This window comes from Oryx dammah, unplaced genomic scaffold (genome assembly GCF_014754425.2).
Source record: "Oryx dammah isolate SB20612 unplaced genomic scaffold, SCBI_Odam_1.1 HiC_scaffold_10, whole genome shotgun sequence".
Taxonomy (NCBI): domain Eukaryota; kingdom Metazoa; phylum Chordata; class Mammalia; order Artiodactyla; family Bovidae; genus Oryx; species Oryx dammah.
In genome coordinates, this window is record NW_024070194.1 from 59,508,507 (window position 1) to 59,532,441 (window position 23,935).

Genomic DNA, 23,935 nt, shown 5'->3' on the forward strand with positions numbered 1-23,935 from the left:
GTCCTCACCCATTCTGCCTGTGTACCTGTATAGCAGTAAATACTTGACCCAATATTAAGTATAAAATCACTGGGTAAATAAAAGAAAGTCTACTGAAGGATATGCACAGATACTCTGTTAAACCCCTCTTAAAAATTACAGGCATAAAATCTCTTATGCTGTGTGATTATACATTTTTCATTTTCATTCTACATCTTTTAATGCTCTCAAATGAAAGCAGAACCTTAAGAATCAAAATCCTATGGAAAATGTAAACCTTAGTATTTCAGAAAAAATCATACCCATGGCTGATCTGCCATAGTTGACATGAAATGACAAGGTTGTCACCAGTAATGAGGGCTTTTTTCTTGGCATCTGCCACACAAGCATGAGAGTAATCCATCCTAACCCAGTGTTTTACTAGGCTGGACACTTGCCGAAACAACCGACAATACGAGCAGTCAAGCAGCTGTACATGCTGGGCTAAAAAGAAACAGCTGCGAGCAAGACGGGTGTAAGAAATGCTCGAAGGACCCACCAGAGCACAACTTGAAATGATTTGGCTGGGCGGTGAAATGCTAGGAAACAGCAGTAATAGACTGGGCTTTTTCCCAGACATTTTTCAAGAACTTGAGGGTACTTTACAAGTGGTCCCTCTGCCATCCGCCTGAGACATCATAACGGTTTTCAGCAGGTGTCTCTGCTTCCAAGGATGATGCCCTAGGTGACTCTGGTGTCCGTGGACCAGGGAGCTTGTTGATAACAGGGAGCTTGAGCTGGTAGTATATATTAGGAAGGAGCTTCCGGTTTTCTGATAGCTATAAATGGTGTTTCACTAATATAGTTTCCTTTTGCAGTAGGAAATACTTTTAAAGGGATAAGGAGAGCTGGTAGATATATATAAACATATATATGATTATAATATATATTATTATAAGCATATGCACACAAAAGAGTATAATGACACAAGCAAGTATCGTTCAAAGAATAATCGTAAACACACTGGATGTAAGCTGGAGCAGGGGGGTAGGCCAGAGAGAGAGACTTTAAAAGTTTTTAAAATAGTCTTTGATTCCATTTATATGAGGTACCTAGAGTAGTCAAATTCATAGTCAGAAAGTACATCAGTAGATGCCAGGAGCCAGGGGTTGGGGGTGGTGGGGGAGGGAAAATGGGACATAGTGTTTAATTTAAACGGGGAAAAAAAAAAAGTTTTCAACAACTTTCTCTGGCAAAAGATGTGAAGGGTCTGGCTGTGAGAGATGGAACAAGGGAGGGACAAAGGATACTTAGTGTTGACTGTTAAGACCACATATGTTGATGCTGGTTTTTAATAAAAGAAGACCCGGTCTGTGCTCTCTTTGAGACTGCCTGAATGTATGTTTTGAGATTAAGCATTTACAGATAGGAAAACAGCAGACTAATAGGCAAGATGAAGCAAAAGATGACCTGCCCCAGATCTGAAGCTGAAGGAGTGGGCAAGCCAGTCTGCTACCGCACGTGTGTACAGAAAATTGTAAAGCAGTGCGTTTAGGACCACCACAGAGAAAGAGCCTGCCTTATACAGAGCAAGTTACCGGGCTCCACACTTGCAGTTCAGGATTATTCACACTGTGTAGCGGGTGTTTGGCTGATGTGCTGTGTGTTGTAGCTGATGACACCCAGGATGTACGGGGTGGTTCTAGGACAGTTATAAATACTTGAAGATCTTATGCTTTGAACCATAAGCACACTTACGTGTGTATGCGTGTGCACTGTTTGGTAGAGAGCTACAGAGAACTGGAAAGGGTTAAGAGGAACAACTAAAAGACAGGAGAAGAAATTAAAATCAAAAAGTACTCCAGTCTGGAAAGACAAAGCTGTGCTTGCAAACCAAAACAAAAACCTAGGTTCCACTGACTTCTTTCCCAGCTCCTGCAGAAATGAACAAAACTTCACTTGTTGATACTTGAGGAAGAAGGTTTATGATAAAAGAAAATAACTTCTGTTTTAACATTTACAAAGCAGCTGTACCTTTGTCACTGGTTTGACCTTTACACAGTCCTGAAAGGTCAGGGCATGGGTCATCATTCATGTTTGATGGTTGAGAAAACAGCCCAGAGAGCAGTTGGCTGAGTGGACACTGTTGGGGTGAGTCAGGAGCAAACCCAGCTCTGACTCAGGCCCCAGGCACTGGTCCCGCCTCTGTGTTTGAAAAACTCAGTGTCAATATGTCCCCTGTGTGAAGTCTGTCTCTTCAGCGACTTAAAATGGGACAGCAAACTCTAGGTAATGAAGTACAAGTGTAAAACATGACTTGTATTAAGATCCTAAAGGAAAGCCTTGACTGTGGTGGTATTGGCATCACTTTGGAAAGTCTAGGGCATAGACAGTAACCTGTCATCTCTTAGCTCCCCAGTGAGAGGCTGGGGACTGAATAGGATAAGGTTACTGACTTGTTCCAATATAAAGTCTCCTTATTTTTATTTGTACTGTACTATCATGTGAAATAAGCTTCCCCTCCTCCCCGCCCACCTTGATATCAGAGATGGCCTTTGCTAGGCCAAAAAAAAAAAAAGCTGAAGGATCCAAAAGGTCAGTCTTGTGTGAAAAAAGGACCACAGGTAACAGGGGAGATGATGAGATGCTGCATGTTTCCTGGGGCGGGGGTGATGCCAGTGTTTTCAGAGGCAGATCATGCATATTTAAAGATTATCGGACCGTCTGTGCCTCTTCAGATGCCTGGTGAGAGGACCAAGTGTTCCGAACAAGGGTTAATGTGGTCCGTTGACCCCAGCGAACATCCAGTTAGAGTCGTCACTTTAGAGTCGCCACTCCCTGAATAAAGACTCAGAGCCAAATTCAAATGTGAGGAGTTTGCAAATTGGGCTTAACATCAGAGCAGATACCCTCAGTCTCTTAGAGGCTGTCTTTCTCTCTGTCCTTATCAGCTTGGTGCAGCGGCCACCACCACCACCACCACCAACAGTGTTGTCTGTTCCTTTTGTATGTTTTTAGCTAAACTGAGAAGTGTCTTGTTGCCTGCACTTTTTTTAAGGTTCCTGGATAGTGTTAATGTGATCATCAACATTTTTTTTCCAATTGAATAAAACACTACACTAGGAATAAAATGACCAGAATATGTAGTTTTCTAATTCTTCAGTAGCTGGCATTTTCTAGTATGTGGGCTTACTTGAGTTTGGAAGGCTGGCAGAGGAAACAAACAGCACTTTCTGTTGTCAGTAACAAAACAAAATTGAAGTAATCAGAAAAGTCGAACAGAAGGTAAAGTGGCACTTCAGTAGAGCTGTCTGAGGGCAGTGAGAAATTTGGTAGCTGCAGGTTGAATGTTCTACACAGGAAACCCATGTGGCTGTGTGTGTGAGGCACTCAGCAGAGTATTTCCTCTTTGGGCATTTTTATTACATCTTTTGAATTAACTCTAGCCCAGGGATTGGCAAAGTATAGCCTGTGGGCCAAATCTGGCCCCATTCCTGTTTTGTATGGCCCTTGAGCCAAGCATGGTTTCTACATAAAACCTAAGAATGGTTTAAAAAAAAAATTAAAAGAATATTTCATGATAGGTGAAAATGGTATGACATTCAAATTCCAGGTTGTCCATAGATGAATTTTACTGGAACACAGGTACATTCATTTCGTTTGTGTACTCCCTGTAACTGCTGTTGTGTTAGAATTAGGCCGAGTTAACTAGTCAAAACAGAGACCATATGACCTAACCAGCCTAGAATACTATATGTCCCCATTCTAGCCAAATATTATTAAGTCAGAAAGTAGAGCTTTTTCCTCTTTTTTTTCCCTGTGATTTTTTTGGAATAGTTAAGTTTCAGCAAGCACTGTGATTTTTATCAGATGAAGGGGCCAACATTTTTTCAGTAGAGTGCATCTCTTATAAGAACAGGAGAAAACAGGAACCAAATAGCAGCCTTTCACCAAACACGAAGCTTGTCTGTTGTGTCTCTTGCTCAGCATTCGAGGGCTGACTCTTAGAAATGGGTTTCCTCTGGGCGTGTCTCCAGGCTGCCTACAGGCGGGTCCCCAAGTCTCTCCCCTTCTTGCGTCGCTGCTGCTCTCCCTGTGAGCCAGGGTCTGAATCTGGCCCTTCTGACTTGCTGTCACCAGTGGAATACTGGCTTTGTGATGCCGGGTGCGTGCAGCTGAGTTTTGCCCTCTTGACTATCAGCTGCCAGGAGAAGAGGTCTTGGCTGGACTTCTCCCATGATGAAGAGGGATGTGGTGAAGGAAGACCCTCTAGCTGACAGCCGTCACCAAGACCCAGAAGTCAGAGTGGGGTCACCTTAGGGTGCTGAGAAGAGCCCTTCTTGAATTGGGAGCTGAGGAAACTGGTGCTTTTAGACCACTGTGCTTTGGAGTGCTTTGTTATGCAGAATTAGCCCATGGAAAAAGTCGGGGCATATATGTAGGCTTTTTGCTATGAAAGGTGAAAGGAAAAAAAATTCTCTAATATGAGATGCTAATAAAGGCTCTGCAGTTAACTACAATTGCATGCTTGAGTTCCTGGTACATGTGGGTTTGTCTGAAAAAGTAAATAACTTTTTATGGCTGTAAAAATAATGTATACTTGTTGGAAAAAATTTAGAAAAAGGATAGAAAATCCTAAAGCGTGATAATTAAATTACTCACCATTCTGCCATCTAGAGAGAAAATCCCTATTCCAGCTTTTTTTTTTTTACAATATATTCTTATTTTATAAAATTATATGTTGTTTTATACTCTGCTCTATTTCTGTAATATTATACTCCCATTAAAGTACTTCAAAAACATGACTTTTAATGACCACAGCAGCTTGTTTAAATAGATTATGAAAAATTCACATAATTCAAAGGATTTACTATAATATCTTCATTTTCTTTTCTAGATTTGCCAGTTAGAGAATTTTTTTCTTAAACAGCTATACTGAGCTATAATTCCCATACCATACAAATGTGCAACCTAAATACCATTTAAAGTATACAATTCAGTGTCTTTTAGTATATTCACAGGATTCTGTAATCATTATCACAATCTAATTTTAGAACTTTTTATCTCCTCTAAAAGAAACACAACCTCATCACCCTCCCCACCCCTATCCCCAGCCCTTGTTGTTCAGTCACTAAGTCATGTCCGACTCTTTGCAACCCCATGGCCAGGTTCCACTGCCCAGCACTATCTCCCACAGTTTGCTCAGATTCATGTCCACTGAGTCAGTGATGCTATCTAACCATCTCATCCTCTGTTGTCCCCTCTCCTCCTGTCCTCAGTCTTTCCCAGTATCAGGGTCTTTTCCAGTGAGTTGGCTCTTCACATCAGGTGGCCAAAGAATTGGAGCTTCAGCTTCAGCAACAGTCCTTCCAATGAATATTCAGGGTGGATTTCCTTTAGGATTGACTGCTTTGATGACTTTGCAGTCCAAGGGACTATCAAGAGTCTTCTCTAGCACTACAGTTCAAAAACATCCATTCTTCAGTGCTTAGTCTTCTTCCCCAGCCCTAGGCAACCAGGAATCTCCTTTCTGTCTATACATTTATATAGCCTTTTGTGACTGGCTTCTTTCAGTTCAGTTCAGTTCAGTTCAGTTCAATTCAGTCGCTCAGTCGTGTCCGACTCTTTGCAACCCCATGAATCGCAGCACGCCAGGCCTCCCTGTCCATCACCAACACTCAGAGTTCACTCAAACTCACGTCCATCGAGTCGGTGAGGTCATCCAGCCATCTCATCCTCTGTCGTCTCCTTCTCCTCCTGCCCCCAATCCCTCCCAGCATCAGAGTCTTTTCCAATGAGTCAACTCTTCGCATCAGGTGGCCAAAGTACTGGAGCTTCAGCTTTAGCATCATTCCTTCTAAAGAAATCCCAGGGTTGATCTCCTTCAGAATGGACTGGTTGGATATCCTTGCAGTCCAAGGGACTCTCAAGAGTCTTCTCCAACACCACAGTTCAAAAGCATCAATTCTTCAGTGCTCAGCCTTCTTCACAGTCCAACTCTCACATCCATACATGACCACTGGAAAAACCATAGCCTTGACTAAACGGACCTTAGTTGGCAAAGTAATGTCTCTGCTTTTGAATATGCTATCTAGGTTGGTCATAACTTTTCTTCCAAGGAGTAAGCGTCTTTTATTTAGCATAATGTTTTCAAGCTTCATCTTTGTTGTAGCCTGTTCCTTCTTCTGGTCAAATTATATAACTTTGTATAGATACATCACATTTTATTTATCCATTCATCAACTGATGGTATTTGGATTGTTCCCACTTTGGGGCTATTATGAGTAACACTGCTATGAACATTCATATACAAATTGCTGTGTGAACATATGTTTCTGTTTTCAGGTATTAATCTAGGAATGGAATTTTTGGGTCATGATGGTAACTGTCTAAATTTCTGAGGAATTGCCAAACTGTTTTCCAAGGCCGTTGTATCATTTTGCATTCTTGCCGCCAACGTATGAGGTTTCTAATTTCACTACCTCTTTCCCAACACTTAATACCGTATTTTTGATTACAGCCATCCCAGTGGGTATGCACTGGTATCATTGTGATTTTGATTCATACTTCCCTAATGGCTTATGATGTTGAGCATCTTTTAATAAGATTATTGGCCATTTTTATATCTTTTTTTTTTTTTTTAGAAATCTCTTTTCAGACATTTTGCCCATCTTTCAATTAGGTTGTCTTTTTATTACTAAGTTGTAACAATTCTTCTAAATAACTCCCTTACCAGAGATGTACTTTGCAATCTTATCTTGAATTTTGTGGATTTTCTTTCCTTTTCTTGATAGCATTGTTTGCAACATTAATGTTTTCAATTTTGATGTTAGTCTGACTTACCTGTTTTGTTGTTGTTGTTGTTTCTGCCTTTGGTGTCGTATCTAAGAAATGATTGCCTTCTAAGAAATGATTGCCTAAACCAAGGTTACACAGATTTTAGAGAATTTTATTCATTTATTTTCAACTTACAGCTAGTACTGCCAAGACTTTTGTTTTTAATGCTTACCCCTTTCAGAGCAATACATATAAAGCACATTCTTTTTAATTGCTGCATAATATTCTATGGTGGATGAATAGACTATTTTCCATAAAGCAAGAGAGTGAAATTAATGCAGAAAGGTTTGGAAATAGCCACTGTGTGTCCCATCTTCCATCTGGATTTATCTGGGGGGACCACATGAAGATACATGCACACCAGAGTATGACCATGAATAAACTGATGGGAGTGCCCTGGGAAAGTGGAGCCCACACAGCTTCTTTGCTGAGGTTCCATAACTGGTATTTAAGTTCTTCTATATTGTTGAAAAGGGGGTTGGCAGAGCTAAGAAGGATGTACCTGATGTTTTTCAGGCACTTGTGACAAAATGAAGATATTTTAAAAATGAAAGTCAAGCAATTAAAGTCAAATATAATTTTTTGGTATCATTTGTTACTACCGGTTTAAAAGGAATGAAAAACCTAGAGGAGTCTGAACTGACGTTCTAGCCCTGTAAAATCTATTTTAACATAATTACTGGTCAGCTTTTCATTTTAAAGAACTAGAGTGGCAGGGCATGTTTTAGTGTTTTTAGATTCTTTCAACAGTTCTCAGTGGCCCATCATATTTGATTGTATGATGGAACACACTTGGCCTCCTTTTCGTAAATCTTCATATCATTGCTCTCATTTAGACTCCCATGAGAAGGCCACTTTGACACCTTAGTGACTGATTGAAAGTTATATTCTCGCTTCATTAAAATTTTTTTCTGATGGTTTTAGGCTCTGTTATTCCCTGTTACATATGAGTTAAATTAAGTAAATAATTTGTAGTCAACTGGCGAGTAGAGGTGATTTTGAGGGTATTTTTTAAAAAAACTTTCTGTTAACAGAAACTTTAAGACTTTTCCAAAGTAGAGAGAACAGTGTACTGAAGCCCCATGAATCTGTTCCTCATCTTTAGCATTTAGCATCTCAGACCCAGTTCTGTCTTACTGTTCTGTGCAGTTCATCCCATGTGGCAGCCCTGAGGACTGAACATGTGAACTATGGCAAGTCCAGGGTGAGAAGCACTCACGTGCAAAACACCACCTACAGCCCCTTTGGACATTCTGCCCTCCATCCTTGGGGTTCCTCAGGGAATCCTTCCCCGCCCCCATATCTGAATCAACATCCCCCCAACCCTGTTCCCTGTAAACCCCTTGTTTGTTTCCTTTATAACCAAAACTTTACAACTGGTCATTAGTTAATTATTTGCTTGCCTGGTTAAGTTTCAGTCTGACTTTCCACCACAGTGTAACTCCCAGGAGAGGCGGGCCTGGCATGGACTCGCTTGTGACTCGCCAGTGGCCCCCTGGTGAGTGAGCACACCCAGCATGGCAGGAACGTGCAACCCAGGTGCCTCCCACACCTCCCACAGTCGTCATCTCCTTTACTGTCTTGATGTGAATTTCACAGATTACAGAAACTGTTGACACACACAATTATTTTTGAAAATGAACAGAATGCCTAACTAGAATGTCAAAGAGAAATGTGAGTGATTTGTAATAAAATAAGGTACTTTTCTTTTTCTGTTTCTGATATTGGCAGTGTGACTTGTATCAGACTAACCCTCTGCCAGATATAATTCTGAACTCTGGTTAATGTCCTTATAATATACATATACATGTGCGTGCATACACACAGTATGGATGGTCCTGAATTGCTCGATCCCTCAGTTACTCGCAGTCTCCCTGAAAGAGTTACCGAAGAGTGCCATCATGTCTGAGTTCCTTATACAAAAGCATAACCCTCATCCCCTCTACCCTCTTACCTCAGCTTTTTCCCCATCACTTAGTACCATCTGACATTCTCTTTTTTAATTTTTAAATTTTATTATCTGTCTCTTCAACTGAGAAGCTCCATGAAGGCAAGAGATTTTTCTCTTTTGTTCACTGTATACCCCCAGGACCTAGGACAGTGCCCTGCAATATAGTAGGTGCTCAGGCCGTTTTCACTGAACAGATGAGTCCTTTCCTTCTTGCTCTGTGATCTTTCAGCAAGAAGGGACTGTGAATAGCTGGACTGTGGGTAACTGTCCAGAAACAATGTGCCCCTTATCAGCCCATTTTTGAGCCCTCTGGCTAACGTCTCCTCCTTGTCCTGGACATTGGGAAGTCTCTTTCAAAGTGAAATGATGTATCAGATGGAGACTCACTCGCTATTTTTCCTGCCACATTCAGGTGTTTCTAGAATACCTCTCTTGATCTGGCAGTGTGTGCATTCAGTGCCTTTTGGTTGAGGAAGTGAGCAAGATGGCTGAGAGGTGATCAGTTTGATGGTTGACCTGTAGATTCTGATTCAGACTTGACATCTAGGAGCCATCTAGGATGTCCTTGACATCTAGGAGCCATCACATCGCCTGTTGGGAACAATGCCTTGTTAGTGGCAAGTTCTGTTGGTGCTAGTTTCTGAAAGAGGGGGATATGTTTTGATTAATTTAGGTGTGAACTTAACCTTTATTTGTTTTTGTGTTTTTTTGTCTGTACTGAGTCCTTATTTCTCTAGTGCGGGCAGTGTGGGCTCCTCTCCAGTTGTGGTGTGCAGGCTTCTTGGTGTCGTGGTTTCTCTTGTTACAGAGCGTGGGCTCTGGGGCACACAGCCTTCAGTAATTGTGGTGCCTGGGCTCAGTTGCCCTGTGGCTTGTGGAGTCTTCCCAGACCAGGGATCGAACCCATGTCCCCTGCATTGGCAGGTGGATTCTTAACCACTGGACCACCAGGGAAGTCCCTTTATTTGCTATTGAATGCCACTTAGTGAAAAATTTTATCAAGTGGAAGAAACTTTGGTGAAATGAAAGCACACTTTGTCTGGACCATAGTCTTTGAGCCGATACTGTCAGTGAAACAAGACATTGGGAAAGTGCTGTACACGGAACCTCAGGAGGAGAGAGGAAAGGCATGAAGAAGAGAAGGGGCCCAGCTGCACACGAGTGTGTCACAGAGCGTGGGGATGGAGTGGTGGCGTGAGGGGCCACAGTCTGCCCATCTGCTTGTGAATGGTAGTTGGAAGTACTGACCAGCGTTCTCAGTGTATTTAAGTAAAAGATCATGTAAAATAAATTGTGTCATTTTACCAAAATGGAAATCAGTTTCCTTCTTCCAAGTCTTGAAATAAAGAAAAGACTTCAGCACTGCTGGCCTTCTCTCTCTTCTCTGGATAGTATGTAGGATGGACATGACAGCCCATCTATGAAATTACAGTTCTCGTGTCATAAGAAATGTACTACAGTGACCATTTAAGGCAACCCTCCTGCTTGTTACTTATGATGGCTTGTTTATTGGCCTTCCTTCTTTAACGTTTTTCTTCTAAGAGTTAAAGCAAAGGTGTCGGGTAAATACTTCGTCATTGTGGCTCTTGTGCAAGAAGTCCATCTGCCTGTTACTTTCTCCACTCTTGTATTAGTACTAATGTTCCCAATAACCAGTGTATTAATCAACATTGTGTTAATAATACAGTGTAAATTTTAAGAATGAAGGACCAGAGAGACATCTCATACCAATGATGACCATCCTGAGCTGTGTTCTCTTTTTTTTTTTTTTTTTTTTTTTGAGCTGTGTTCTCTTGAGGCAATTAAATAAGTTCTCTCTGATTAATGGTTACAACCTTGGCTATCTTTGAACAGCCCAAGTAAAGCATAAAACAAAACATCTTAATAAAACAAAGCTGGTTGGTTGTCCCAATAAAATTTTGTCCTGCTACAAGGATTCTATAAGTATAAAATTACATTTTCAGAAAATATTCCCATCCGTGCATTGTCAGCTGAGGAGTAAGAGCTGCACCAGCTTAGTGACCGGCACAAGCAGATGCACAGTAAGGACCCATTGAATGCATAGCTGAGTGTTGGAGGAACAGAGTTTGAGTAGTAAAAGCAACTAAGCTCCCCTTCTTTTGCTTCCAAGTCTGTCTACCTGCCTGCCTGTCTCTCTTTGCCTTAGCATGATTCTTAGGAATAGAGGTGTGTGAGAGACATGAAAACTGCTTTTAACTAATTAATTATCTTTTTTGGCTGCACCTGGATGCGGCATCCTGGATCTCAGTTCCCCAACCAGGGATAGAGCCTGCACCCCTTGCGATGAAAGCACAGAGTCTGAAAGCACTGGACTGCCAGGAAAGTCCCAGAAGCTACTTTTAAAGGGATAGTTCACCAAAAGAAAGCGATATGAGATGAAAGGGATTACTAGGGAGACTAGTGTTGATACTGATGTCAAAGCTAGTTAACATTTTGTAAATACCCACTATGACCAAGACAGTATCTCAATTGCTTGAAGATGTTAGGGAAAGTGAAAGTCCACATCCCTGTGGTTACATGTTTGGCTGTCAGCATGCACGGAAGAGACATGACACCACGTTAGACACAGGAAGAAGCAGACGTAAAGATTCTGTGTTGAACCAAGAGGGTGGAGTAGAGAAGGCTTGCTTGCACAGCACATTTCTGCAGAAAATAAGCTGGTCTTTTAGTTGGTGAGATGACTTTTCATTTGGCTGTACTATTTCTCTGGGATGGCTCTGTGAATTCAATAAAACAAAGCTAAAGAAAACCCTATTCTGTTTGAGGGAATGTATAATTAACCCATAGAAATTAGTGCCATCCCATATATTACTGAGGAAAAAGGATTAAATACTGGTATGAATAAAAATAGTGTCTATTATTGTTCTCCTTGGGATGAAATTACAAAGGCTGTCAATCATCCTGCGTAAGGGTCTGGTTTATTACTGGCTGGCTTGGGAACAGTGCCTTCTGCCTCCCTGTTACATGAGAGTCCACAACTGGGTGAATAGTGGGATCCATCCCCCCCCCCGCCACTTTTCTTAAGGGTCTGGTGTGAGATGCTACAGGAACAGAAAAGGCAGTTGTGGTTGTTTTGGGATTGTGTTTGGTATGTTTCTGTGCTGTTAGAATGATTTGTATTCCTTTTAAAATTTCTTTGCGTGTATTGCATGCTACTTCTGTGTTTAGTATGCCCTCGACTTGAAACGAGACCCCCAGGCCAGAACTGGGACACCTGGTTCTAGTTCCAGGTCTGCTTTTGACTTTTGTGGGTCATTTTAGTTAATTCATGAACACTGATTGCATTTTCCAGCATGACTTTCTGTGAAAACAAAGGAATGGAACCCAGTTCCTGCCCTTAAAAAATCTGTTTAGTTGAAGGATCATCCACATAAACATAGTGATGATGTCTATGAACATCATTTGTGACATAGGGAAGGAGCCCAGACGATCCTTGATGGGGAGCAGTAAGGAAAACTTCCTGAAGGAGGTCATGTCTAAGTTCATTTGAAGTTTCCACCCTGGGGGATCAAGTGATTTGTAGGGCATTTGGGCTAGGATCTTCCAGTCTTGCTCTGCCCTGGTAGCTACACCTAGAACTTCTCAAGTTGAAAACCATCCATACTGTTGCTATTCTCTGAGCTATGACCTCCTTTCCAGCAGGAGCTTTGCCTCTTTCCACCACTAACCTTGTTCTAACTCAGTGGAGATGGATTATCCAGCCAGAGTTGTCCTTTCTCCTTCTTTCATAACAATTTCCACTTTATAAAGGTTTCTTTTTTTTATCATTTATGCAAATATACCTTCCCTTCCGTCTTTTATTTTGGTCTTCAGCCTCTCCTCTTTTCCTTTTTATTCCCTCTCTCTGTGTACCAAAAAGATCTCCCCTAATTATAGATGAAAAACATTTGTTAACACTTTTGATACCCATCAGAGAATTTCAGAACAATACATTTTGAACTAAAGTGAGACTTAAGCAGAGTCCGTCCTCTATCTTCAGAGCTCTTGAAAGCTCCATGAGTGCATGTGTGCATGCTAAGTTGCCTCACTCGTGTCCAACTCTTTGTGACCCCATGGACTGTAGCCTGCCAGGCGCCTCTGTCCATGGGATTCTCCAGGCAAGAATACTGGAGTAAGTTGCCATGCCCTCCTCCAGGAGACCTTCCCGACCCAAGGATGGAACCCATGTCTCTCATATCGCCTGCGCTGGCAGGCAGGTTCTTTACCACTGAGCCCTGAAAGCTCCCTCAGTTCAGTTCAGTTCAGTCGCTCAGTCGTGTCCGACTCTTTGCAACCCCGTGAATCGCAGCACGCCAGGCCTCCCTGTCCATCACCAACTCCCAGAGTGCACTCAGACTCACGTTCATCGAGTCCGTGATGCCATCCAGCCATCTCATCCTCGGTCGTTCCCTTCTCCTCCTGCCCCCAGTCCCTCCCAGCATCAGAGTCTTTTCCAATGAGTCAACTCTTCACATGACGTGGCCAAAGTACTGGAGTTTCAGCTTTAGCATCATTCCTTCCAAAGAAATCCCAGGGCTGATCTCCTTCAGAATGGACTGGTTGGATCTCCTTGCAGTCCAAGTCTCAAGAGTCTTCTCCAACACCACAGTTCAAAAGCATCAATTCTTTGGCGCTTAGCCTTCTTCATAGTCCAACTTTCACATCCATACATGACCACAGGAAAAACCATAGCCTTGACTAGACAGACCTTAGTTGGCAAACTAATGTCTCTGCTTTTGAATAAGCTATCTACGTTGATCATAACTTTTCTTCCAAGGAGTAAGCATCTTTTAATTTCATGGCTGCAGTCACCATCTGCAGTGATTTTGGAGCCCAAAAAAATAAAGTCTGACACTGTTTCCACTGTTTTCCCCATCTATTTCCCATGAAGTGATGGGACCGGATGCCATGATCTTCGTTTTCTGAATGTTGAGCTTTAAGCCAACTTTTTCACTCTCCTCTTTCACTTTCATCAAGAGGCTTTTTAATTCCTCTTCACTTTCTGCCATAAGGGTGGTGTCATCTCCCTAGAAATGTTTAAATCATCTTTCTCTCCAGTTAAACATGTTTTTCCTAAATAAATGTAAACTGATAATTTTCTGTATAACACTAGTGTATTATCAACTAGCAAGAGAAGAGTGGGTATTGAAACCAGGAATGCTTCACTAAAAAATAAAATATATAGAACAGATAATAGAGTTAACAGAAGCTAGACTTGAAGATACATCCCCAAAGTATGCTATTAAATTTTTGCTATTAAATTATCTCATTCGTATAAAAACAGCCCAAACTATGTTTTGCTTCAAACACCAAGAGGAGTAAAAATTTCTTACATAATTTCCATTAGTGTTTTGTTTTTTGTTTAATGTCAAGTGTTGATGATAGAATGGATAGTGCAAAGGAAATTATTTTCTGATATTTTTCTACCCTGAAACTGATATAACAGTATTTCATTTACAGATGAATTTCATTTGCATAGAATTTTGTGGAGTAGTTTAGAAAACCAACTTCTGTTTGTGACATTAAATTTTAGAGAAAATGTATTCTGAATTGGGAGCTACCTAACTTGTAAAACAACAAAAGGCTTTCACTTTGTACCATAATGAATGCAATCCAGAAACATCTAGTTCCTCTGGCAGAAGGAAAGGTTTTTTTGTTGCTAATTAGCCAGGAAAGACTAATTTTCATTGAAATCAACCTATTGTCTTTTAATTACTGATAGTTGCTGATAAAAAACACCTACTGAGAAACTTTTAGAGAATTTTGAAAATTTTTAATGCAGAGATTTTAAAAGAACAATTTAAAAATATTACTAATGTAAGTCCACTGACAACTTGAGGATTTTCCATGGCTAAGAGTCATATCAATCATGAAAGCATGACCTACTTTTAAAATATTTCAGAGGGGTTTTAAAACTGGTGTTCAAAGGTTTCTTTCCAGTGTTCTTTGTACAGGTGAGAAGTGTCTGAAAGACACATATATTTTCTAATTAAGAAATACAAAGTAAAAGATTCGCTTTTAGAAGAGAGTTTTAATCATATAACCCACCCATATTAATGTTTTGGTGTGAAAATGTGTGTTCAGGGAAACACATGTAACATGAGAGTTCATTCCTTTGTTAGGTGTTAATTGTTTTTATGACCATTAGTTTTACAAATGATCCTTTGTTTGTTGAAGAATGATTAAAACCACATCAATGTGACTTTCCCACTTAAAACTTTTGGATGAAAGCCAGTACATTCAAAGCCAAAGAGCTTATAGTGAGATCTTAAGGTATTTGCTACCATAATTGTAATTTCATTTTCTGTGAAATAATCACACAGTATTTCAAGAGTAGTATGCTGTATTTGAATACACACATCAAAATTTTCTTTTTCCTGTATGGGAAATTTAATTTAAGGCCATTTAATGGAATGAAATTGAACTCTCTAGTTATTTTATTTTCCTTGCTACTTGATGGAGATCTTGCTCTTTCAAGCATTGTATGAAACCATTAGTACCCACATTCTTACTTGGTAAAAAAGGTGTTTTACATGATGTGAAAAATATTATTCTGAATCTGATAAAGCATTTCTGTACCAATCGCATGTTATTATTATTTTTATTCATACAAAGTTACAGTCTGAGGGTTAGAAATATTAGTATTTTGTCTTATCATTTTATTCAGTATAATTATTAATATTGTCAAAATCTTTTTTAATTGTAGGTGATGTTTAATTTTTTTTCCACTTTTTATTTTATATCAGAGTATAGCCAATTAATGATGTTGTGATAGTTTCCGATGAACAGCAAAGGGACTCAACCATACATATACATGTATGCATTCTCCCCAAACTCCCCTCCCATCCAGGCTGCCACTTAACATTGAGCAGGGTTCCCTGTGCTATTCAGTAGATCCTTGTTGGTTATCCATTTTAAATATAGCAGTGTGTACATGTGCATCCCGAACTCCCTATCGCTTTCCCCCATCCTACCCCTTCCCCGCAACCATAAATTCCTTCTCTAAGTCAAAGTCTTATACTTTTTTTTTTTTTTTTTTTAAATAAGTTTTCCTAAAGCAAGTAGTGAATTGTATCCACCTGCCATTTTTTACAAAAGCTTCCTTGGTGGCTCAGGCAGTAAAGGGTCCACCTGCAATGTGGGAGACCCAGGTTCGATCCCTGGGTCAGGGAAGATCCCCTGGAGAAGGGAATGGCAACCCACTCCAGCCCTTTTTACATACGGCCCATAGAATGGCATCAACCAATGATGAACTTTCTTGTAGAGAGGTGAACGCTGGTTATTCTGATGCTGTACTGGCATATCACCCACCCATCAGTATAGAACTTTTAAAACCTTTTTGAAAGTTAAAGGGAAAACATGTATCTGGGGAGCAAAGGAGTGCAAGCGACCATGTGAGAAGTTCTGTTTCAGCTGGGGCTTAAACTCCATGTGAGGGCCTGTAGAAAAGTAAGTGCCCGGAAACAGTGCAGTAAGCACTTAGGTCCTTAAGAACCACGGCTGGGGCTCTGTGGTGGCTGAAGCAAGCGGTTGATGATAAACCAGCTGCAAGATGTTGGCAGAAGGCTGTGTTGGCCTTTGGTTTTGGAGTTGCCTTCTGAGTAGGATTTTACAGCTGCTCCTTGTCTCTCTCTAAGTATTTGATTATATCTTTTTGGACTGATAGAATTTCAAAAGAGACTTACTCAATGAGCACTTCCCTGCTGCATAAAAAAGCTACCCTTAGGTAAATTGGGGAAAGAGGCTTTGAAAGGTCCTGGTTTCCTTTATGACTTTGGTATATACGCAGTTTTTTCCCCATCTCTACTTTAGACAGCCAGCATAAAAAACTGGTTGATAATCAGTAAGTTAGTCAATGTATTTTAAAGTCTTTTTAGCACTCCACATTTTTCAGATGTTCATTTTGAAATCAATGGTAGAAAATTTTGTATTATTTTCTGTGTTCCTTAAGTAGTATGAATAATTAGATACAAGTATTAATGGGAAGCAAAGTATTAAAAATAGCACAAACGATATCATTAGGATTTGGGGAGAATGATTACAATGTGGTCAGTGGAAATTTAGTTTTCTTCCTCAGGATATAAATGATAAGTCAATCTTCACATGGTCAGGTTTATTAGAAACCTGTCTCAAACATTATAAGAGAATGTTACATGTTTATAGTCTTTCTGGAAAATGATCTAGAGATATCTATCAACATTAAAAGTGCATATTGATCAAAGGCACACTCCCAGTCCTGATCATCCCTCCCCTAAAAATAAAAGCACTGGGTAGAAAGGTTTTATAAATCAAATACATTTTGGCATCACTGTATTTTGTGTCAAAATATTGAAAACAAAAAGTGAATAACCTTCAGTAGTGGAATGGCCAAATAAATTGTAGTACATTCATACTCGGGTGGAGAAGGAAATGGCAACCCACTCCAGTATTCTTGCCTGGAGAATCCCAGGGACGGGGGAGCCTGGTGGGCTGCCATTTATGGGGTCTTACAGAGTCGGACACGACTGAAGTGACTTAGCAGCAGCAGCAGCAGCATACTCTGGGATATTAGGCAGCTATTAAAAGTGAGTTAGCCCAGTAGGGTGAACTCTGTGATGTATTTTAGGGAATGGAAGTGTCAGCAAAGTATATGTAATAAGAATCCACATGTTAAAAACACAAAGTATTTCTCTGCATTGCTTTAAAAAAAAAAGTTCTTTCTTTTTTTTTCTTCTCTGCTTTGCTTTGCTTTGTCATATCTTCCAACCAAGCTGTCAACATTGGCTGTGAGGTTTGGGAGGGGCCAGAAGGTTACAGGGAAAAAGTGAAGTTTTTCTTTTCTTTTCTGATAAGACAGATACATAGTCAGTTGTTTAAGTAAAAGTAGACATGTGTGTTGTTGCTTATTTGCAAGTTGTGTCCGACTCTTTATGACCCTGTGACTGTAGCCTGCCAGGCTCCGCTGATGGGATTTCCCAGGCAAGAATACTGGAGTGGGTTGCCATTTCCTTCTCCAGGGTATTTTCCTGACCCAGGGATAGAACCCTTATCTCCTACATTGACAGGCAGATTCTTTATATCTCTGAGCCAATATAAACCCGAAACCTTTAATGAAATGTGCTACCTTTCAAAGAAATGCAGAAATACATTTATTTACAAATTAAAATAATCTGTGGCCCTGGGATAGTAATTTGTGTATATCATAAAGCTATTTTCTCTTGTGTTAGATCTATGACATTATTAGTACTAAAAACTAAAAAGGAAAAATTTCAAAATTGTATAATTTTTGTTTAAAAACACATAGACACCAAACCAAAAACAGAAGGTGAAAGACTTATATAATGTATACATACACACAAATATGCGTATCTCTGACCCAGTAATTCCACTCCTAGGAATTTATCATTATTTAGCTAATTAGAAACATCTTTCAAAAAACATCATGTCCAGTGATATTTATTATGCAGCTTTGTTTATAATGGCCAACTATGCAGATTATAAATGCACAGTAAGACTGGTTAAATTATGATATGACTATACAATCGAGTCTTATTAATACTAATGATGTAACTATATGGAAAATTAGTAAAAAATATTGCAAAATAATAGATAGTATTATATATATAGAGAGAGCATTGCCTGGAAAAAAGTCTGGAGGAATATATGTCAAAACATAATGACATTCCTGGGATGATGGAATTTTTTATCTTCTTCTCTTTGTATTTTTTTTAGCATTCTGAGATAACCTCCAACTTTTGATGAAATAATATGTTCACTTTCTACAATGAACATGTATTACTTTTATAATTAAAATAAAATGACTTTGTTCATTTGATAGATTAAGAAAACGCCAAACAGAAATCCACCCACATGGAAAATAAACAGAGTTCAAAGTTAGAGAAGAGGAAGGTCAAAGTAGTAAACGTTAAGTACCAAATGTGTGCTAGTTTTTTATATACATTATTTCAGTTAAGTAATTCTTTTATTTACTAACTTAGCAAATATATATTAAACACCTACTATTGTGTTACAGTCACAACAAACAGATCTCTTTGCAGAAACTGGCTCCAAAATATATCCTTGTAGATCACACAGCTCGTTCACTGGAAAGCCAAGGACTTACATCCAACTAAAAGTGCCAGGATCCTCTCAATTTACTACTGACCCAAATCTGGAATGGTTAATCTACCAGTGATCCTGGACTTTTGGTAGGACTAACGGAATATGCATCCTAATTACAGGCCGATCCCAGAATATTGGAGTTTACCAACTCCTTCCCTCCTCTCCTCATCCTGAACAAAGTATTCTGGGTGTTGGAGAACCGCATGTGGGCTGACTACTCGTGCCGTACCTTCCTCCAGATGTGCATCCCACCCATGTCCAAGCGTGCAGATCCCTAGCATCGTCAGATGGTCAGATTTGAATCACTATCATCAGACGTCCCTGCCACTGGCTTTTAGCCATTAAACCTCCCCCACCTCCCAGCCCGAGTGCAGATATGTGTTGTGTTAGTCGCTCAGTCGTGTCCGTGCTCTTTGCAGCCCCATGGACTGCATCCTGCCAGGCTCCTCTGTCCATGGAATTCTCCAGGCAAGAATACTGGAGTGGGTTGCCATTCCCTTCTCTAGGAGATCTTCCCAATCCAGGAATCAAACCTGGGTCTCCCATAGTGCAGGCAAATTCTTTATAGTCTGAGCCACCAGGGAAGCCCCTACTCTCTTACTATTATTTCTCCATTTCTTGTGGGGGCGCTGTGCGTTTCTAAGCCATTCAAGTGGTCATCAGATCAACCAAAGATTCCTTATACATCACTTGACTTCACATCTTGTCAAATAAGCTTTTAATCTAGCTCAGGAGTGTATTTTTCCCCTGGATAAACAATGATGTGCCTTGCATATTAAAGGGCAAAGCTGAACACTGGAGGCCAGAATCCTTAATGACATGCAGAATGTTTTCAACTGAATCTCCTGGCCTGCTCACGAGTATCAAGTTGAGGTTGCCTTTTGGAAACCTTGTGGTCGGACATTTCAGAAATCCTCTTCAGCCTTCGGCACAATCTCACTGAGATGTTGAACCCAAATCAGAGAAGAGAACCCTTCTGATCTTACAAAAGGCTCCTGGTTCTCTGGGTTATATTTAGAGAAGTGGAAAAAGGAAGGGATTGGAGTGTGGGAAGAGAGGAGATAGAACTGATGGAACAGTGCAGTCTGATAGAAAAACCAGATCAAACAATTTCATCTGTGTATAAAAATGAAAGTGTGAAAGAGGAGATAAGAAGTAGTGCAGACCTGATATTGACCCAGTATTGATCTGGTGCCTGGACTAAATTGATTTTCATCTCTGCTCCCTCTGGTATAATACATGGTTACTTACTGGGGTTTTCCTGTTGTCATGCCTCGTGCCCAATTTTTCAGAGTCACATGCTGTTGTTTCTATGAAAGAATTTTTTTTTAAATAGTTTTATTTATGTATTTTTTGGCACTGCTGGGTCTTCTTTGATGTGAGACCTTTCCTCTAGTTGCGGCAAGTGGAGGCTACTCTCTAGTTGCGGTGCTCGGGCTTCTCATTGCCGTGGCTTCTCTAGTAGTTGAGCACAGGCTCCAGGGCACGTGGGCTCAGAAGTTGCTGCTCCCACGTTCTCGAGCACAGGGCTCAGTAGTTGTGGTGCACAGGCTTAGGGGCTCAGCGGCATGTGCAATCCTCCTGGACCAGGGATCAAACCTGTGTCTCCTGCACTGGCCGATGGGCTCTTCACCACTGAGCCAGCAGGGGAGCCCAGTTAATAGGAATTTTTATTCTCATACACCATGAGCTCCATTCTGGCCTCTGACTGAATTGCATAGGAGTGTTTCCACATCCCATCCCCTTTCCTCATCTTCCCCAATGTTCGTCTGTGCTTTTCCTCTTGTGACTAGTTCTGTCATTTCAGCCTTTTCTCTCTGGTCCTCACTCTAGATTCTGCTTCAGGTATCTGCTCAGGAATACCTATATATATATATATATATGTACACTTGTTTATTGACTGATTCATTCAGACAGCACTTGTTGTGTACATATTGCCTATTACCAGATATTGAGGAAGGGGAAAAATAGCACTAAAAAGCACTAAAAGTTGTTTGCCCTCAAGGAACTTATGGTTTAATTTAAAAGCTTATGGTTTAATTTAACTTTAAGGTTTAAATTAAAGGAGGGTGAGGGGAGGGATAGTTATTGAGTTTGGGATGGACACATACACACTGCTGTATTTAACATGGATAACCAACAAGGACCTACTGTGTAGCACAGGCAACTTTGCTCAACATTATGTAGCAACCTAAACAGGAAGCTGAAATTCCAATACTTTGGCCACCTGATGTGAAGAACTGACTCATTTGAAAAGATCCTGATGCTGGGGAAGATTGAAGGCAGGAGGAGAAGGGAACGCCAGAGGATGAGATAGTTGGATGGCATCACCTACTTGATGGATGTGAGTTTGAGTAAGCTCCGGGAGTTGGTGATGGACAGGGAAGCCTGGCGTGCTGCAGTCCATGGGGTCTCAAAGAGTTGGACACAACTGAGCAACTGAACTGAAATGGGAAGGAATTTGAAAAAGAATAGATACATGTATATGTATAACTGAATCACTTTGCTGCACACCTGAAACTGTCACAACAGTGTTCATCAATTGTACTCCACTGTGAAATAAAAAGGTAAAAGAATTAAACTTATTTTTTTAATTAAAAAATTTTTGTAAAAAGCACACATCAATTTAGCCCTCTGATGTAGATGATTATAATGAGGTGCAAAGGAAAGTGTTCTAGAATACAAAGAGCAGCGGGCTGGCTGCTTGCAAACCAGCAAGGGGGCAGCTGCGGAGAGAGAGAGGGCTGAGTGTCTGACGGCATTCTGTGAGCCTTGAGCTTGTGTCCAGCTGTGATCTCCTCACGCTGTTGGTGGGATTGAGTGTCTGACGGCATTCTGTGAGCTGTGAGCTCGTGTCTAGCTGTGATCGTCTCACCCTGTTGGTGGGATTTTTCCCTTTCTGCAAAGGAGCCCTTTACTGTCCCGGCACACTGCTTCTCTGTTTCCTCCTTTGTATCATCAGCCCTGCTCTTCCAGTGTTAGGGCACATCACTGTTACAGTCTGCTCCTTCTTTCCTTCCAATTGAAACTTGGATTAAAATGGTCCCTTCCGAAGGCTTCTTGATTGGTTCTACCTCTGGGATGAGGCGTGTCTGGAGAGGGGAGGGCATCCTTGATAGTGGGGTTCCGTAGCCCACTTCAGAACAGGTGACATTTTTTTTTTTTTGGAAAACAAGAACTCAGTTTCTTATTTTATCATTTCTTGCATTTGAAGTACTCCTCGATGACATCCTTGGCCTGAGATTCTTTCCTGTAGTCCTTAACCACCACACAACTGCAACCAACCACGTTACGGGGTTTTCCCTCTCTGTCAATTTTACAGAGGCTTACCCCTTCCCCTAGTTTCTTGTTGTCCTCAGCCTTAATCAGGTTGATTTGATGCTCAGCACAAAGGGCCTCCACCAACTTGACATACGTAGGCTCATCATAGCTGGATGCAAGCACACGTAGATGGGCTTGGCGCTTGTCTAAAGCTTTCGCAGCTTCGCGAATCCCACTCGCTGAGCCATTGTGGATGAGGGCAGTCTTCAGCACCTCTTGCAGAGCAGTATTAACGTCCATTACACCTCCAGCAGCCATGCCTTCCCCGGCCATGGCGGTGGGTTACGGGTGGAGCTGAATCTTGAATGCACCCGAGCCTCCACCTCCGTGCGGCTCCGCGGCGGCAGGGAAAGAGCAGAACAGGTGACGTTGCTTGTCTTTGTTCTCGTGTATTAAGAGCATCCATACAGATAGGTATAGCCTAATATACACAAATCGAAATTAAAAACAAGATGAGTTTGGAGAAAAACTAGGTATCTTTCATGGGAAAAGTCCATCTATCTGATTCGTTTTAGGTGCTTGCACATGCCAAATGATTTTGTCGTGCTGTGGCTTGTAACTGGAGACATAAAGGGTCTGTGAAGTCGCCCAGTCGTGCCCGACTCTTTGCAATTCTGTGGACTGTAGCCTACCAGGCTGCTCCATCCATGAGATTCTCCAGGCAGGAATACTGGGGTGGGTTGCCATTTCCTTCACCATGGGATCTTCCCAACCCAAGGATCAAACCCGGGTCTCTTGCATTGCAGGCAAATGCTTTACCCTCTGAGCCACCAGGGAAGCTTTTTTCTTTTTTTAACAAAGCGTCTAAGTTGTATAAAACACTCAAGTCGTTAACAGTGTAGATTAACTGACGTTGGTATCCAGATTCCATGGCATGTTTTTTGTTTTAAAAAAATCCTGCAAATTTTCTTGAATTACAGAGAGGCTGTCAAGTGTATTTAAATATTTATTGTTGTCAGGAGATTGGAGGATGTCCAGATTATTAAAGAAAAATGTAAGGAAATGCTGTCTGAAATTAAGATTAAAATTCTTGGAAATCATTAGCAAGATGAATTCAAGGTATAAATCTCCTTACTTTCAGGAATAGGTCTTTTGTACAAAATGAGGCTGGCCTGTATTTGGTGCGGGTTGAATGGGATCCTGTGAGTCATAAAGCATATAGATCACCTAGATTCTTATCTCTCATCTGCCTTCCTGTCTGCCTTAAAAAAGAAAATGGAATATTCAGGTGAACATTCATTGACCACTGATTATGTGCCCAGCATCATAGCAAGGATTGGATGTAGGGATAAGTGAAACCGTGTTCATGCCGCCAAGGAGCTCACGTCTTGCAGGGCAGACAGTCATGGAAACAGCAAAGCTTGTGAGGTGTGATAAGGACGCAGCACGTGCACTCTGCGGCTGGGAGGAGCTGAGCTCTGCTGTGGGTGCTAAGTGTGTGGGCTGGAAGCGTGAGCTTCAGAAGACACGGGACGATTCAGTTGCATGAGATTGCCAGCTCTACCACAGCCTGTCACATGAAAGCAGCTTCTAGAAAGATCGCCAATAGATCTGTCCGTCATGGTTTTCTGTCCAGTTCTGTCCATAATTGAATCATTTTGTGGCTAAAAAGTGTAGAGTGACATGTATTATATTGGGTTACGGGCTTCCCCAGTGGCTCAGCAGTAAAGAATCCGATTGCAATGCAGGAGCCACAGGAGACATGGGTTTGATCCCAGGGTCAGGAAGATCCCCTAGAGAAGGGCATGGCAACCCAATCCAGTATTC

At 41.0% G+C, this 23,935-nt stretch overlaps 2 protein-coding genes across 2 annotated transcripts in view; one reads left to right on the forward strand and one right to left on the reverse strand.

The window, feature by feature from the left end:
• Nucleotides 1-23,935, forward strand: part of PIP4K2A (phosphatidylinositol-5-phosphate 4-kinase type 2 alpha) — a 183,145-nt gene that overhangs the window by 24,727 nt on the left and 134,483 nt on the right. The window lies entirely within an intron of this gene.
• LOC120869316 (40S ribosomal protein S12-like) lies at nt 22,001-22,519 on the reverse strand. Its single transcript, XM_040248579.1, has one exon. It carries the CDS (start codon nt 22,439-22,441, stop codon nt 22,043-22,045), a length of 399 nt encoding a protein of 132 aa, XP_040104513.1. The 5' UTR covers nt 22,442-22,519; the 3' UTR covers nt 22,001-22,042.